The 17,709-nt window shown below is 31.6% G+C and overlaps 1 protein-coding gene across 29 annotated transcripts in view; it reads left to right on the top strand.

The window, feature by feature from the left end:
* The window catches only part of CSPP1 (centrosome and spindle pole associated protein 1), a 141,941-nt gene that overhangs the window by 73,744 nt on the left and 50,488 nt on the right, over nucleotides 1-17,709 (top strand). For 20 of the 29 annotated variants that reach the window (XM_016431486.2, XM_056824011.1, XM_056824026.1 and 17 more), the window contains 7 exons: nucleotides 158-360; nucleotides 3,378-3,505; nucleotides 3,912-3,990; nucleotides 6,086-6,212; nucleotides 6,299-6,446; nucleotides 13,480-13,632; nucleotides 16,846-16,958. In XM_016431486.2, coding sequence (XP_016286972.1) covers nucleotides 158-360; nucleotides 3,378-3,505; nucleotides 3,912-3,990; nucleotides 6,086-6,212; nucleotides 6,299-6,446; nucleotides 13,480-13,632; nucleotides 16,846-16,958 — 951 coding nt within the window. The remainder of the gene's footprint in view (nucleotides 1-157; nucleotides 361-3,377; nucleotides 3,506-3,911; nucleotides 3,991-6,085; nucleotides 6,213-6,298; nucleotides 6,447-13,479; nucleotides 13,633-16,845; nucleotides 16,959-17,709) is intronic. The other 9 variants (XM_056824027.1, XM_016431496.2, XM_056824039.1 and 6 more) reach the window with 3 other exon arrangements.

The raw sequence follows: 17,709 nt of genomic DNA on the forward strand, positions 1-17,709 counted from the left end.
GATAAAATAATACTTTACTTGCTTGAAGAACTTTTGGGTTATTTGATTATTAATATTATTTGGGTCAGGGATGACTGACTATAAGATCTCTTGAAACCCCTCCCAATTATTAACATCAATGAATCTACATAATAATCATTTTTTCCCTTTCTTTTAGCCTGATAGACTAAAGCAGTTAGGTATGAACCCAAGATATTATGAAAAGAAGTGTTCAGTTTTCGAAGAAAGGATTCCACCGGAAAGGCCCAAAGTAGCTTTCCAGACACCTCTTCCCGCCTTACCTATCTCGTCTAGGCTGCCTGTATGTGAAGATTTTAACAAAGGGATCAGTACCACCCTTGGTGAAATGATGTCATCCAGGTGCTTGTTTATAATGTTTTTGTTTTTAGGAATTAGGTAAGCTATTATTTTTGACATTTAGATAAATTTGTAAATTTAATCTTGGGGAAAATAATTTCCCTAGAGAATTGTCAAGTTCTTTGGAATGGTTTCTTAAATTCTTGATTTTGATTTTATTATCTTTGGCTTCTGTCTTTGTAAAACCAAGAAAAATTATTAAACATTTTTCATCCCTTTTAGATGAATACTAATTTAAAATTTGTTTTGGGTTTAATTTTAGAATGATCATTCTTTGTAATATCCTTTTAAAAACATGTAAACCATACTGTGTCACTAATTTTGAAAATTTCCGCTTGGCAAACATTGAATTCTTCTTTTAATTTCTTATTGGAAAAAATACAGTGTGGCTCTTTTACATTAGAATCATACGTATTAGTGTCTTTCTTCAACTACTTTTCTATGACAAGTTAGGAATGCTTAAAAAAAGGCTCAATTATCATAGTATGATTTCAGACTGTAGCTCCTGTTTAATTTGCATATTATGTTGAGGCTTAAAGAATTAATAGTTTCATTACTTGAGATCTTTAATGTAAGGTACTATACATACTGCTTGTGCTGTCTTTTCTTGTGATCTGTACTATAATTATTCTTCATACTGTCATTATTCTATCCATAAAGTATTTTCTTCATTTCACAGATACTGTTGTTAACAATGATATTTTTTGTGCTATATTATCTATTATCAATTCTTATGCCTGTTAATTCACAACTTGGATGACAACATTGATAAGTCAGTGATTTTATAGTTTATTTCATAAATTTAAAAAAACTAAAAGAGATGAGGAGTATAATCGCATATCCTTTTTATTAGCTACTTTGCTGCCTTGTAGTTACTGGGTTGAAAAGGCAGGACCGAGGGAAATGATAAATACAGAGGTAAGCAATAAAATGTATAAAAGATATACTTTTGAAGGAATCACCAATATCATATTGGTCCTTCAAAATAATTTTGAAATAAATAAGTAGGAGAGTCACTTAAGATATACCTGAAGGGATTACATCTGAGGAAAAAAATAAAGGGATATTTTTTTCCCTTTTCTTTTAGAAAACTTCTTATGGCATTCCAGTGTTGGAATTATTAAAGTTACAGAAATCTAGAGAGAAGCTCATTGTTGAAGAGGGAAAATAGGAGACATACTGCTGCAATTTTTCTAAAGACTACAAGATATTCCAAAAATCTTAGTAATGTTTAAATAAAGCTTAAGTTGTCACTAAGATTTTTAGGATACCCTGCATATAAAATACCATGGATTATGTTAAAAAATATTTTTTAATTAACTTCTTCAATGCATTTTCCCCACCTATCCTCTTATATTTTTGCCTCTGTGGTTTTGATATGTGGAAAAGAGAGTTTGGTTAGGTTTTCCATTTACAAGTCAAGTTGAAAGTTGGGAGTACATATAAATAACCTAGCTTAATCTTTCTTTGGGTTTTGATTAAGGTGGACCTATACTATTCCACCATTTAAAAAAGGGAAATACACTAATATCCCATATGTGCTTAGAAAGTTGTATATCAATAAAATTTTAAGAAATTTAATATTTTATACTTCCTTTGGAATTGCTTCTTACTTAAAGAGAACCCTTTGTAAAGCAAAATCTTCTTAAGGTGAACCATTTCCTGTAAATCTGTGTTTATGACTGTATGTTTTTTTTTGGTGGGTATATGTTTATATATATGTGTGTGTGTGTATTTTTGTCCATATATGTGTCTGTAGGTTTTTGTGTCTATATTTGTGTATTTCTTTGGGTTTAGACCCCACTGTGTAAGTGCATGAGTTGTGTGTGAGCATGTAGCAGGTGTATGTAATACATGTATGTGAAGGAAATGGAGTGTTAGTTACCTAATTGTAGGAAGATAGACCATGCTAGAAATGACCACGTTCTCTTTCTTCTGTAAAGAACTGTCCTGGCTGAAGTGTTATCTGGCACCGTATACTTGATATTAAGGAAGGATAATGGTATATTATGTATGCAGGGAGAGGATCCTAGTATGTGTGTATATGTGGGAACATGAATGAGTGATATGTGTGTATGGTCACATGGAGGGGATCTTTGTAGGATGATATCTAGAAGAGAGCTCACAGTATGTGCATGGGAGAACTGTATATGTGGGGACATGTGGATGGTGGATGTATGAAAATGTATGTGCATGACTTGGAGATGGATACATCAGGGGATGTTTGTAGGGAGATGAGAGATCATATATGTGTGTATGTTTGGGAGAGACTTGGGGGCATGGGGCTAGGTGTGTTGGGGGACATGCATGCTTCTTTTTGGGGATTTATATGGACATACAGATGCACAACATACTGTGGCTATGGGTGTGAGATTCACACACATACAGAAACACGTGTGGGGCATATATGTGTGTGTGTGTGATGCTCGGTATATATATATATATATATATATATATATATATATATATTTGCATGTGGATATACTTGAGGCTACACATTGGAGTAATGATATGGTTAGAGGCTCCTGGAGCTGTGTAAAGGAGAGAGAGAAGGAGTAGTAAGAAAGAATGTTAAGTGGTTTTTCTTTCATTTACAAGTTCCTCTTTTCCCTTTACCACTTCTCTCACTTCTTTCTTCTTTCACCCCTTTTCCTGTCTTTTATTCCCCCTTTTTTCTACCTCATTTTCTTCCTTTCAGACTTTCCCCTCCTCCTTCAACTTTTCCTTTCCCCTTCCATTTGTGGTAGAAGAAGGTAGAAGAATGGGGGCGGGGAAAGGAGGATTGGTGATAGGGGTCCTAGGATGACATTAGAACACTGTGTATTCTCTTCCCCTTCCACCCAGTACTAGGTCTTGGAGTGCATTGCTGGTAGGGGACAGGGCTTACTTTTTTCCTTTTGTTCTTAATCTCTGTTGGATTTGCAGCATTGAAATTCTACTCTATAGGAACTTTAAAAATGATTCCTTTTAGCTGTATAGTGAAATATGAAAAGATTTTCTCCACCTTTATTTTGATATAGGGTTACTTCTCTACCTCCACCCCTACCCCCTCCACCTGCATCATCTTTGCTCAACTATCGAACTCCTTATGATGAAGCATACTATTTTTATGGGACCAGGAATCCTTTGGATACCAGCCTTTCATATTGTAAGTTAATGCTACAGTAAGTATTTTACCTATTGGTCCAAATAGGAAAATTGATTTTTTGGTGGAAAAGATCGATTTCTGAAAGTATTAAATAAGAAAAGTAATTTACTACATGTATATTATTTTGTTAGCTATTTTAAAAAAGTACATTATTCTAAAATCCACAATAATGCACAATACAAATTCCTACTTTATCATTTTTTAAGTTATTAGAAAATTATAAACTTTTTTTTATCTTTTGAATTGTTAGATCAGAAAAACATGATTGAAAGCTATTTGTATGGTTATTTGGTTATTTTTTTGGCTTGTGTTTTTTTTCATATGCCTTTGCTCTAGGCAGACTTAATTTTTTTTTTTTTGTTAATAGCTATCTAAGATTGACTACTTATATTATTTTTTTGTCTAGGTAACCCAGGAATGATGAGAGTACCTCCACCCACCTTGGCTAGTGCCCCTGCTTCTCAAGAACCAGTAGAACCTATTGTGTAAGTCTGTATAAAAAATAGCTGGATGATTTTATTTAAAAATTAGCTCTTATCCCCACATATTTATGATTTTCTGGTTACTTTTTTGTGTTGTAGTTGTATTGGTAAATTAGTGACTTTAGGTCTCAAACATTTGCATAAAAAGCAGTGTTCACCTTAATTTTAATGTTACTTTGAAAGATGTTTAGGTTTGGAAATGAAAGAAAACACTAGTTTTTCTTGCCTCTTGAAATGTAATTAATACCTAGCATTGTATGTAATACTTCTCCTGTGGTCCACTTTGCTTCTACTTAGTGATGTTTTAGATTGCATTGTTTATTTTAGCAAACTTTTTGTGAAGACTGTTATATCTTTTATACTCTGACATCAAATATCCTCCACCAGTTTTTTTAACTAATTTTTTTAAACCTAAATTAAATGCCTTCTATTTATTATTTTGTTTATTTCTGAATTCCATATTAATTGATTTTGCCCTAGCATTCTAACCTGTCAAGATTAATTTTATTATGTCTGTTACTTGCTATGAGGTCTCTTAAGGAGAATAGAATTAGAACAAAGAAAATCAGTTGCCCTTCTACATTCTAGAGTGTTTTTTATTTGGAGTAATAAAAATAGTGCTGTAGACTGAGAACATCCATTTATTAGATTCTGCTGCCAAAGGTCCATTGATAAGTATCAGTTTCTTACACTTTTCTTGTATGCTCCATACTAACACTGTTCCTTTTGTTAGCATTTGTCTTTAGAGTATCACTTGCTTCATAGCATGTTGTAGTTTAGAAGATTATAGTTTATTTCACATGAGTTGTATATGTATCCCACATCTGTCTTCCAGGAAATGTCATTTGCAGCTTTCTTTTGTGGTTCCTTTAATTGTATTATTGCCATTAAAGGATGCAGTTATTTTAAAGTGAAAAAAAAATGTTGCTTTCAGATTGATATCTAGAGAAACTTCTCATATAATTAAGCAATCTTGAAATTGAAGTATAGTATGTGATCAACTATTTAATCCATCTTGTTGATTCTCATCTACCAATTTTCATATTAGATTTTGGTGGCTTTACCTTTGGGGCTTTTATCCACCGATTACATTAGAATTATTAAAAAAAAGTGCTCCACCCTTCCTCCTCAGTAAGCAGGTGGCTAGGTGACTTAATGGATAGAGTTCAGTATCTCAAGATAGGACGAATTCAGGGTCAGATGCAGCCCCCGAGGAAGTCAATTCATCTCCATCTGTTTCAATTTCCTCATGTATAAAATGGAGGTGATAGTAGCACTTGTCTTTCAGGGTTGTTATGAAGATAAAATGAGATCATATTTTTAAATGCTTTGCAAACTTTAAAACAATATATAAATGCCAACTGTTATTGTCAACAGGAAATTGAGTGCTCTGAAATGAAAGATGAAAGAGCTAACACGATTTTCTTTGAATTTTTCTTTCTTTTTTGTAATTTGAAATAATGATATTTTTCTTTTGAGTTTATTTAGGTTTTCTTTAGGAATATATTTCATCAGTAAAATTTCTCATTGATTTTAGTTTTTTTTAAAAAACTGAAAAAGTTTATTTAAATTGAATTTTTATAAATAAAGTGATATTTTAAATTCACTTCCTGATCTAGCAATTTAATATTTGGAATTCTTTCCAAAAAAATAAAGTGAAGAGTCTATTTGTAGGATAAATAACACCCTAATTTGTCTTTTTAAAGTTTGGATTTTTACATGTCAGATTTGCTTTAAGTTGTAAAGTTTTATACTATGCTATATGTTATATATACACACATATATGTTATATAAATATTTTGTTCTTAATATATGTTTGATTTGTCCATACTAATTTAAAAATTTTATATTTGTTTAAGAAACTTCTGTTCATTTTGAACTGGCCTACTTATTATAATGCTATTTTTTTTTTTACTATACTCAAGGTAAAAATATTTTTACATATCAGATCTAATTTATTATTCTAGACCTTTTGTTAGTTATTTCTTCTGTAATCATCCTGAAGGATTTTTGGAGATAATATAATTCCTGTGTGTAGTCCACTATTCCCTACCCTAACTAAATACATTTCCCATAATTAATTATATGTTTCAAACAGGAATAGAAGTATTTTGAATGAACTGAGTACTATCAGAGACATAACAAGAACAGGACTGTATTTTGAAGATAAGCCAAAACCTACAAGTGAATCAGTTCAAACATATCAGTGGGATTTGCAGCAACAGGTAAAAAATAAAATAATTATTTCAAGGGCATATGGTAGAATCATTTGGGAAAATGGGATTAATTCATATTTACTCATTGTTTTAAGATACGGGAAAGAGAAGCAAGGCGGAAGAAAGAGCAAGCGGAAAAGGAAGAATATGAAGCCAAACTTGAAGCTGAAATGAGAAGTTACAATCCCTGGGGAAAAGGTGGAGGCGGAGCACCACTCAGAGATGCCAGAGGAAATTTGATAAGTATGTTGGCTTTCTTTTTTCTTGGAAAAATTGTAATTCTTTCTCCTCTTTACTTTGGAAGAGTTAGGAGAGAGGGCACAGTATTCTGTACTGGTTCTGTATTTTTCATTATGTAAATATTTTTTATGTTCTCATTTTTAAGATAGAAGAGTGACTTTAAACTAATGAAAAGATGTAAGATGACCATTATATTATTTGAGTAAAAACTTCCAAATAATTTGGAAAATTAAATTTTGGTTAAACTGATAGGTACATTAAGATGATTGACTTCATTAGAAATTTGTGTTGTTTTATTTCAGAATTTTAGGTTTTTAAAAAAATATCCTAGTCTTAATAAATCTTTGGTGCTAAGTATTAAATCTTTGGTTTAGTAAATTTGGTATTCATAAATCTTTGATAAGTAATGCTTGTTATACAAGTAATGTTATACTGTATTGTAGTGAAACTGAAATTTTCTGGACTAAATACTGTCACATGTATGATGTAGGAAGCCAGCTTAAAGTTTTCTCTTTTTAGTCTTGGACGTGAAATAAAAAATGAAGATGATCTAATTGCATTAGCCTGGAACAAAACAGAATAAAAGCTAGAGGGGGAAAATATATATGTATATATATATTTCTCTCTCTATTTCCATTTCCAATCATTATATACATATATATATATATATATATAAAATAAAAATCATTAAAACCATTAGAAAGTACTTGCTGAAGTAGATGACAAAAATGTTAATCTTAAAATGCTTGTTAATCATCAGCTGGTAGAATAGGCCTAAGGGGGTAGCTTTAGGTAGTTTAGAACTCTTTGTGAGTAATATTGAAGTCAAGGATAATAGTTATTTGAAGGTACCTTAGAGTTGTTTAGGCCCTGGATAATGAAAGATGTTAGCTTATTTTTTTTTGATATTTATTAAGATGACTTTTTTTTTTTTAAAGTGATAACTTCCACCATTGGTATACTAACTCACCTCCTAAGATTTCTTCTTGGATTGTCACCTTGTGCACCTAAAATAGCCTCTTAGAACTTCTTGCCAGTTAATATCCAATGCAAGCAATTGGATAAAATATTCATTATGCACTTGATAGAAGTAATTGTGAAATTTGAGGATTATGGCATACATTATAATTCTTATTAACTATTGGCTAGATTGGTATACAAAATATTTAATAGTAAAATGTTAAAATTCTTAAGAGTAAATAATTCCTATTTCTAATAGCAGTAAATATTTTATAACTTTTTGAATTGTAGGCCATTTTAGGTCCTTTGGGCTAATTCCAATGGTTGGGGAATTAACGGGGCTCTCTCATCTGTTCCTCAATATTTATCAGTAAATGCTCTCTAAATCAAATTATGTAGCAAAAATTACCCTCTTCCCTCTAAAAAGTGATAGTAAAATTCAGTTTGCAAATCATATGAATGTTCTATCCAGTGGGTTCCTTGAAGGATTTGCATTACAGTTGGTTGTATGTTGGATGAAAAGTAGTTGTGGATGCTGTGAAGGCCTTCCCGAGTGTTTCCAGATAGTCTTCCGTTAGGCCTATAGAATTCCTTTTGCTCTATCAGACTTTTTAAAACCCGTCTGAATACCAGGGTCTATATAAAGGTTGCAGGATCAGTATTTTGAATTAATTAAAGAAAATTAACAAGCATTTATTTATTTATTCTCCTACCTTTTTCCTCACTGGAGGTGGAGGTGGCAAAAGAACACCATCCTTGTAACAAAGATGCATAATTTAGCAAAACAAATTTCCATAATGCTCATGTTAAAAAATATGTAGGATGAATCTTAGCAGCAATATGATTTGAAGTTGGACTGATCCTGTTTATAAAAGCTGAGTATCTTTTCCACAAATGACCTTGACTGTTAGTTGAGGGTGAGATAGAATGATAGCAAAGTTTTTTATAGAAGTTATTCAAAAAGGTGAACTTTTAGCATGCAAGCTTATTAGATTCTAAAATTAACATGCAAGCAAAAATGATCATTCTAAACTATACTTAAAGAAATGTTTATTCTGCTTAGTAAAGAAGTTTCTCAGAATGGGGGGGGGGAATGCATTTACAGACAATAAATTGTGATAATAATAATAACCATGACATAATACTAACTTGAAAATCACTTAGCCTTAGTTGAATTTTAAGTTATGATAGTCAAAAATAAGGTAAAGGTGAATTAAAAAAGGCCACCCAGTTCATACTCTGTAAATGCATTATAGACATTTATATTTAGGGTACCATTTAATCTACCACCATGGAAACTCATGATATTGTTAGGGGAAAGGTTAAAAATCTACCACATGGGATTTTATAGTTGTTCTTATATATTTGAAGTATTGGTTTTTACTATTTGACTTTTCTTTCAGTTCCTGTTGTTTACATCTGGCTTTTATGTTAAAAAGAAATTTAGTTATAACTGAGTATCCTTTTTCTTTTTTCTTTTTTTTAACCTGTACCTCCATCTGAGGCAGAAGAGTGGTAAAGTGGTTGACTTGTTCACAGTCACACAGCTAGGAAATATCTGAAGTTAGATCTGAATCCAGGACTTCCTTTTTCTAGGCCTGGCTCTCAATCCACTGCACCACCTGGTGCCTCCCTAAATATTTTTTTAAGTTACTCCTCAAAGAAATTTTTCTTATAGGGAGAGTAGTCAAAATTAACTCCATCTACTTAAAGGATACAATTATTTTTCAGTATAAAAGTCAGCTTGTGCTTTTGGCGTGTACTTGGCAAGAGTTGCTGAATCATTTTAGAAATGTAGACACCTATGTTTTGTCTCTTAAAGCCAGCAGTTTAACAGACATAGTAATTTCCTTCAAAATATATTAGTGGTTTTCTTTTACTAAATCATAAGAAGGACTTGAATCTTCTAACAACATTCTGTCCTCCCACCGTTTAAATTTGTTGATGTAAATGTTGTGGTGATGAAATATGTGTTTTAGTTTTGAAAAAAGAGAAAGGTAAGAAATAATGGAAACCAAAGAAATATGAAGAAAATAGAGATGGAAAAGGAATGAAAACCTTTGCTTTATCGAATTTGAGTAATTGTGGCATATTGTTCAAAGAATTTTCCCCCTCCTATGAAGTTTTTTCATTTTTGGCTCTGATTTTTTATTTTAAATTATGATAATTCTCATACCTACAAACTAATTTTGATTGCAGAAGTTGGAAATAATGTTATTTTTAGCTTCCAAAATTATATTGCAGTTGATAAATCTTTGGTTGTTTACCAGTTGTAGGTTTGTTTTGTTGGAAAAGTCATCCTGTCTTCCACTCAGTAACTTTTTAGATAATTGATTTCAGAATAAGGGACGATAATCTTCAGTTAAGTAAGAATTGTGCTTTCATTTTTACCAATGAGTTTTCTTTTAGATGCATTTTATTTATATAGGCTAACTATCTAACATTGTTCTAGTAGATATAACAAAGAGGAATGAAGAATCAATATTGTATTTAAAGTGTAGGCTGGTTTCCCTTCCTCTAAGAGATGATAAAAGGATTGAGGAATGCTTTTCTGCTATCCAAGTGATTAGGGGACATGAAATGCCCCTTTAATAACAGGAGGAAGGCTTCATTGTGAAAAAGAAATAAGCAGAAGGATCTGATGAGGTAAGTGGGGTTTCATGACCTGTTTTGGGAGGTTGGAGGATAGAAGAATATCAGACAGAGAAGAAAAACCAGCAAACTTTTTGAAGCTTAAAGAATGTAAATGAGAAGATTTTCTGAAAGGACATGGAGCTGGATACATGAAGAGGAACTAGTTGTTTTTTTTCTCCAGGGATAATGCTCTGGCTACATGGGTGCTATCATGTGAGAGATGATCTAGGAAGGACTAGAAGTAAAAGAAATGTGTAGCAGTCATTGGCAACTCTGAAGAGTTCCAAAGCATCTTCTTTACCTCTTAACAATGAAGACATCTTCTGTGTTCTTGGGGGATCTTGTTTGTGAGTGTTACTGCTTCTTGTGATTTGGGTAGACACAATTGAAAATGCAAGAAGGAACCTTAGAAGAAGTGCTAAAGATTATGAAGTCTGGAACCAAAAGCATAAGTGATGTTTTTCATCACTACTGCCAATTAAAGGCAAGACCTTCAGAAGAGAAAGGCAGATTTGGAAAATGGAGAGCTTGTTAGACAGTGGTCTATGAGAATGGGATTTGGATTTTTGAATCATAGCTTAAAATACAGGAATGCCAGGCTCCTGGCCAAGGATGGAATGAATCTGAGGGCCAGTTGGAATAGTTTTTCCTTGGAGTTTAAAAAAAAACATACACACACACATTTAATCAAAAAGACTCTTACCTGAAGAGGGAGAGACTGAGGAAAAATTTTCTGTATGTATTTTCTAAATATTTACCAGTTGTATAACCTTGACCAAGTCCCTTAACTGCCATCTGCCTCAATTTCCTCATCTGTAAAATAGGAATAATAACAACGTTTACCTCCTAGGGTTGTTGTTATGAGACTGAAATGAGATAGTGTTTTTAAAATGCTTTGCAAACCTAAAGCACTGTGTAAATGTTAGTCTCTGTTAACATTTATCCCAATGAGATAACCTGGCTACAGAGCAATAAGAACCATCAGCACTAAGACCCAAGCCTTTGAAGTTTGTATGCAAATTGTCATATGGCTTAATGAGGAAGACAATTTGGAGAAGAAGGAAGCATGTTTGATATCCCATTTGACCCAGAAGATTCCTTTGCCTTGGGGTCCTGGCTACAGGGGCACTATTTACTCAGAAGCAGCAGCACACTGGGTCAACAGTGGGTGGGAATAGAGCAGAGAATCATATTAGAATAAGATAGACTCATGAGGAATTCCAGAAAATTGTCTCTAAGTCTTTATTATGAATTCCTTCTCTGCCACATCTCTCCCATTTGTCTTCATCTTCCCTTTTGCTCTTATATGCTCATTGTCTTCTAAGTATTCTCCCAGATCCTATTCTTTTTCATCTCCAGTTCATTCCCACTCTTGTTGCAAACTACTCAAGTATCTTTGCTAAGAAAATTCCATGGACATTAAGTACCACAGGATTGCAAAGAGTTGGATATGGCTAAACAGTAAGAGAGTACTTATCCCTGATGAATTCAGGTCACCAAGATCAAATGCATTACATCCTTGAGTAATGGAAGAACCAGCTAATAGACTTCAGTTTACATGTGGCCATACCCTCAAATGCTCTTGTTTTCTTGTCACCAGCTTCTTCAGTTTCTGTAGCCTCTACCTTTATTGCAGCCACATGTAGGAATAGTTATGCCATTGATTTCATCATGATTCACAAGTGAAACACTGCTACAATTATTACTCATAATTCTTATAATCTATCATTCCATCTTCCCTTGTATCTCAGTTCTTAATCTCAGCTTTTTTTCTGGCCTCACTTGACCATCAGTTTCCCTATTTGCCATGTCCTAGCTTACATCTTTTCTCAAAAGTTTATTCCCAAACCTTAATGCTAATTAGTTGAACTTTGCACTGCTCTCTACCCTGATCTTATTGCTGCTTATTTCTTCCCAAACCTAGGCTCTGGATTACTCTCACCATCTGCCTTCTTTGTTCCTCAGAGTACTGCTGAATGTTGATGAAAGAACTCCCATTGTTGTTAGTTATATAGGGATATATATTGTTATATATATCCAAGTGGGTCCTTATGACTGTCAGCTAACTTTTTCTCCCATTATCTTCCTACCCCACTTCCCTTAGCATCTATTTTAAATCTTTAAAGTCACATATGCCACCTCTTCCCCTTCTTAGACCATCATCAGGTATTTTCTGACTGTTTACTTTGTGCTAGGGTCTTGGGATACAACTTGGGAAGAAGGAAACTGTACCTACACACAAAGAGCTTACATTGTAATGAGAGAGGCATTAATTACATAAATATTCACAGCACTAATGTGAATTGAATAAATATAAAAATGGATAAAGAAAAAATAGACTCGAAGGGAAGATACTAGCAATTGCAGGAATTGGGAAAGTCTTCATGTAGAAAGTGACTCTTAAATTGTAAAAGAATAGAAAGGATTCCCTGATGTAGGTAGAAAGGTATTCCAAGGATGGTGGGATTGGATATGGAGAGTTTTGTGTAAAGAACAGAGAAAGAGAAAGGTGGTTTTTCTGGACCGGATGTCCAGTAATGTCCAGTAAAACTGGAAAGATAGATTGAAGCCAGATGGTGACGATCTTCAGAAGTTAAACAGAGTTTACGTTTTGTCTGAGAAGCCAAAGGAAGCCCTTGGAGCTGATTGAGTGGCGGAAGAATATGATCAGATCTCTGCTTAAGGAAATTAATTTTGGCTCCTGAGTATAAGATGGACATGCATATGTAAAAAATCAATAATTATATTTCCTCTTTGCTTAATTATTTCCCCTCAATTTATGATTTTTTTTGTCTTATTGCTATAGTTAGCATTTCTAATAGTAATGATGATAATAACTATTCTTGCCTTACCCTAGATCTTGTTCAAAAGACTGCTAGTTTATCCTCATGAGATCCTACTTATATCAAGTGAAGGTCCATTTATTTTGAAGTTTTTTACTGTTTTAAAAATGGAATAAAATATCAGTGTTTTGTGTTGTAAATAAAAGCTTTTTGTGCATCTATTAATGTAATCATGTGACATTTCTTGTTATTATTAATTTATGGTTATAGTTTTCCTAAGATTGATTTAGCCCTGCATTCCTGAAGTCACATGAGATAGGATTATGTCTAACTATAGGTAATGTAACTGTTGTTTATTCTTGGTGAATCTTATAATTTTTTCAATTTCTCTATTAATTTATATTTTAACATTACAGGATCATGTCAGTTAAGGGTTCCCATAAGCTTTGCTGATTTAAAAAAGTTTTCAGTACAACATTTTTCTTTACCAGTATTCTATCTTTTTCTTTTTTTTTTATTTCATGTTCTAATATAAGAATGGTCAACTATTTCCTCCTATAAAAAATACATACATGTATATTTGTACATACACAAATGTAGTAAGCATAACAATTTGTAAATGTATTTAAAGAAATAAATGGCTTATTTTTCCTTCTTAGCTGATTTGAATAAGATGCACAGACAAAATATAGATGCCTACCATAACCCAGATGCAAGAACACATGAAGACAAAAGGGCTGTTGTTTCCCTAGACCAAAATTTAGCCACCACAAATGCTGAGAACCTAGAAGATTCTGCAAATAAGAATTCAGGTTTTTAATCACATTCTATTTTATTACATTTCTAATGTATCTCATATTTTTTCCTCTTAACTGTGACAATTCTATATCATGCCCTATTAAGAATCTTTTTATTCTTATGATCTAAAACATGTTAATCAAATCATTTAGAACAGATTTTCTTCATGAGTCTCTTTTTGACTTATTGTAGTTAGTTTATAGTTTGCTGGTTAGTCCTCCAACTTTCTTGTCAGTTTCCATGGCTGTTTGTTGGTTTTCTTTTTTTTATGATGGAGTTGAAGTAGAGGTTTGTTTTTTTGTCCAGTATAGGCCAAATTTCTAAATATTGATATTGTTTTTACTTTATATTTACTTATTTGTATAAATGTTTTAAGAGACTCTGGAGATGTAGCTAGAGTCATGATAACCCTTTGATCATGACCTTGTCACTTTCACTTCAAACTCCAGGCAGTTCTTTCAATTGCTCATCTGATTCAGTAGAAGAAATTTCTACTCTGAGAATTTCTCACACAAATGAAATCCTAGATTTGAACCAAAGAAATTAAATAAATGTATCCTTCCAAGAGAAATGTAAGCTCCTTGAGTGCAGAGACTAGTTCATGTTTTTCTTAGTATCCCCATTGCCTAGCACAGTGTTTTGCATATATTAGGCATTACTATTTTAAATTGTATTTATATGCATATATGTATGTACATTAAATATATATTTTGAGCGTTGAGTTTGACACCTTCTATTTAAAATTCAGTTTTATGTTGTTTCAAATGTAGTTCGAAGGTTTTGAGGTGTACAGTTGGCACAATAGAGAGAACTGGACTTTGAATAAGAGAATGGGAATACTTTCTGCATTCATTTGTTAGCTATGGGTGATCTCTAATAGCAAGAGTTTCTCAGCTTCAATTTCCCCATCTCTAAAATGGGGAAAATAATAGAGCTTAATGCTGGGATTGTTGTGAGGATAAAATGAGATTTTATATAGATACAGATATAGCAGTTTGCAAATCTTTGAGTGCTATATTATATATTATTATTGTTAATAGAAGAAAGAAATCCTAGAGAAACCAAATTACTGACTTTAAAAGAAACCTGGAAAGAAGTTATTTTGCTTAGTCTTTTTCTTTGAAACAATCTTGAAAAACCTCTTCCTATTTTCTTCTTTTGCTTTGCTAACTTTTAATCATAGAGAGTTTTAGGAAGCAAACAGGGAAAAATTTCAGATTCCATTCTTTGTGTAAATGAATGACTGTCAATATTTATTTAGTTTTCCTTGTGTTCCAAACATATTACAAGGTGCAATGATACACATTTTTTTTGATGTTTCACCTTTATTTTCTGCTGCAATTTGTTTATTACTACTGACTCTGCTATTAGTGAAATAGAATTTAATTGTATAGCCCCCTTTATTCTTATGCTATTGTGCTCAGCTTAAACATTAAAACACAAATTCCATAAAATTTAATTCTGGAAACATTTATTAATTGCCTGTCATATGTAAACCCCTGTACTAGAATATAGAATATATAATTTTTTTTCACTTTTAGATGAAAAGTATTAAATGTCTTTAATATCAACACAATTCAAGTATTGTGATGAGATTAAAAAATTTTCATGCATAGATTGCATTCATTAAACAAAGATTAATTTTAAAATATCACATCAGTGCTAGAAATCATTCCTATTTATGCTATGATATAAATTATGATTTTTAAAAATATTATAAAGTATTAAAATAGCCTGATATGCCCTGATTTTTAGTCTTCATTGGGCCTATTTCCCAAAATTTCATTATTTTTGTGGTTTTCCTCTTACTTTTCCATATCATAACAACAAAGTTTGGAAGGAAACTTTCTTCTTAGTTTCTTTGTGTTCTTATTTTTGTATCCACAGTCTTATTAGCTAATTATCTTGGGACCTGCTTTTATTTATTGTTTTTTTTTCTTTTTGGTCTCATTTAAACAGAATTAGACTTACTTACCTTGTATTGTATTTTACTGTTTGTTTTTGCCCCAAATAACTTGTCCTACTCTTCTCTGGTAAATTTCTTTCTAGTTATATCTGCCTATTTTTTCCATTCTATCCATGTCATTTGAATTTTAATCCTTTCCTCCAGGGTGGTTGACATAGTACTTCATGTTTTGTCAGCAAGGTTAATTAGGATACTCTCAGTTTTAGTAGAGTAATACTGTAGAGGATTTTCTTGACGAAAATATGAAAAAAGTTGTCTGTGACTGACAATTTTGTTGGGTTTTTCTTTTGCTAATAATTTCATTTTCTATTGTTTACTTTTAAAGTATTTCTAAAAAAAGCTTTTTTAAACTTTAGTTAAGTTTAAATATACAGACAAGTAAGCAAATTAATATATTATTAATATAAAATCAATATAAAATATTAGTCAGTTCATTAGCAAAATAAGTAATATGCTCAAAACTAAATGATTAAGAGAAATTTAGATATTGGAGAAGCTCAGAAGACTGAACAGAGATTTAAAGGTAGCTTAAAAAATACATTTTGGGGGCAGTCAGATTTCAAATGAAAAGAAAATAGCCTTTGTAAAGACATTGATGGCACTATTTTAAGTAGTCCATGTCAAAATTTTTATTGCTCTGAATTATATATGATATTATTTTTGAGAAGCACCTTTTGTTTTCTATAGAAAATCTGTACCTATAGAAATACAATTAAAAGGAATAATCCAAATTTTATTTTATATATAGTTGGTAGAATTTATATTTTAGATCGATCACAATTAAATTAGTAATTTTAAATACTACATGTATATATACATGTATTACAGAAGAGCATCTCAACCAGTTGAAAGTCACCTTCTAAATAAAGGTTATTCATTTTTATCAGAATTCAAATGTATATTTTATTTTATGTACATAACATCGAGCCTTTTCTACAGTGATAACTTTTGCCTAACTATTTTTCTTTTTACACTTTTTTTTGGATCTTTTTCATGTAGGTGTATTTTTTGTTTCAGCTGTTGGCTTTATTTACATTTCACTGTGGCTTTTCTTTTCCTTCATTTTTTTGCATTTTGACCTAGGTTTATTTGAATTTTAGCATCTCGCTATATTACCTCTTCTCTGCTGGAATGGCAAATTTAATATATTTTCCCAAAAGATAAATTTAGAAAACTCTTCATCCTTTTTCCTTTTGTATTGAAAATAACTTTTTGTTTGAGCATATGCTAATTTTAAATTTTGCAAAATATCTTTTTCAAGCTCATTTAGGTATACAGAGTTCTCCTTATGCCCGGGGAAACATTTTTGGTGAACCGCTCACTGAACTTCAGATTAGACAGCAAGAAGCATACAAGAATTTCCTTCGTTTTCAGGTGAACTATACCATTTTTGGGGTAAATTTCATTAGATACACATCTCCGAAATATATTATAAAATTAATTTTGTGCTATATATATATATATATACACACATATGCATATATATAGCTAGAAAGAGATCTTGCCAGTTAATATGTTGTAAATTCTAAAATGTTATGTATGTGTTTGATGTCAAATAATTTTCATTCTAAAGTATATATGAAATATTAGATTTAAGGGTTAATAAAATAATTTACATAATACGTACAAAGTAACATTATATATGGGGCATTTCATGTATACATGTAAATATTTTGTTTTCATAGTAGTTTATTTACTGTATAAACAGAATATGGGAAAATGTTCATTTTATATTTAATACTGTAAAAAGATTACTTTTATGTTTATCGCTATAGCAATTTAATGGGCCATACTCTTTTTGACATTCTCAACTGAATTATTATCCTATAATAAACTGTAGATTAGATTATGTTCTTTTTTCATTGATTAGTTTATTTATTAAAAATTTTGTTCTTTATTTTATTCTAGTAACAAATTTATACATGAGTTTTCCAAGGTTACATGATTCATATTGTATCCCTCCCTTCTCCCCGCCTCCATTCAGAAGTTGACAAGCAATTTCACTGGGTTATGTATGTGTTAAGATTAGATAATGTTCTGATGCAAATTCTCACCCTATGAGATCAGAAAGGTTCTAATTGAGCACTTGAAAATCAGCAATATTTGAGTTTTTTAACATTTTTCA

This window comes from Monodelphis domestica, chromosome 3, assembly GCF_027887165.1.
Source record: "Monodelphis domestica isolate mMonDom1 chromosome 3, mMonDom1.pri, whole genome shotgun sequence".
In the NCBI taxonomy this organism is placed as follows: Eukaryota; Metazoa; Chordata; class Mammalia; order Didelphimorphia; family Didelphidae; genus Monodelphis; species Monodelphis domestica.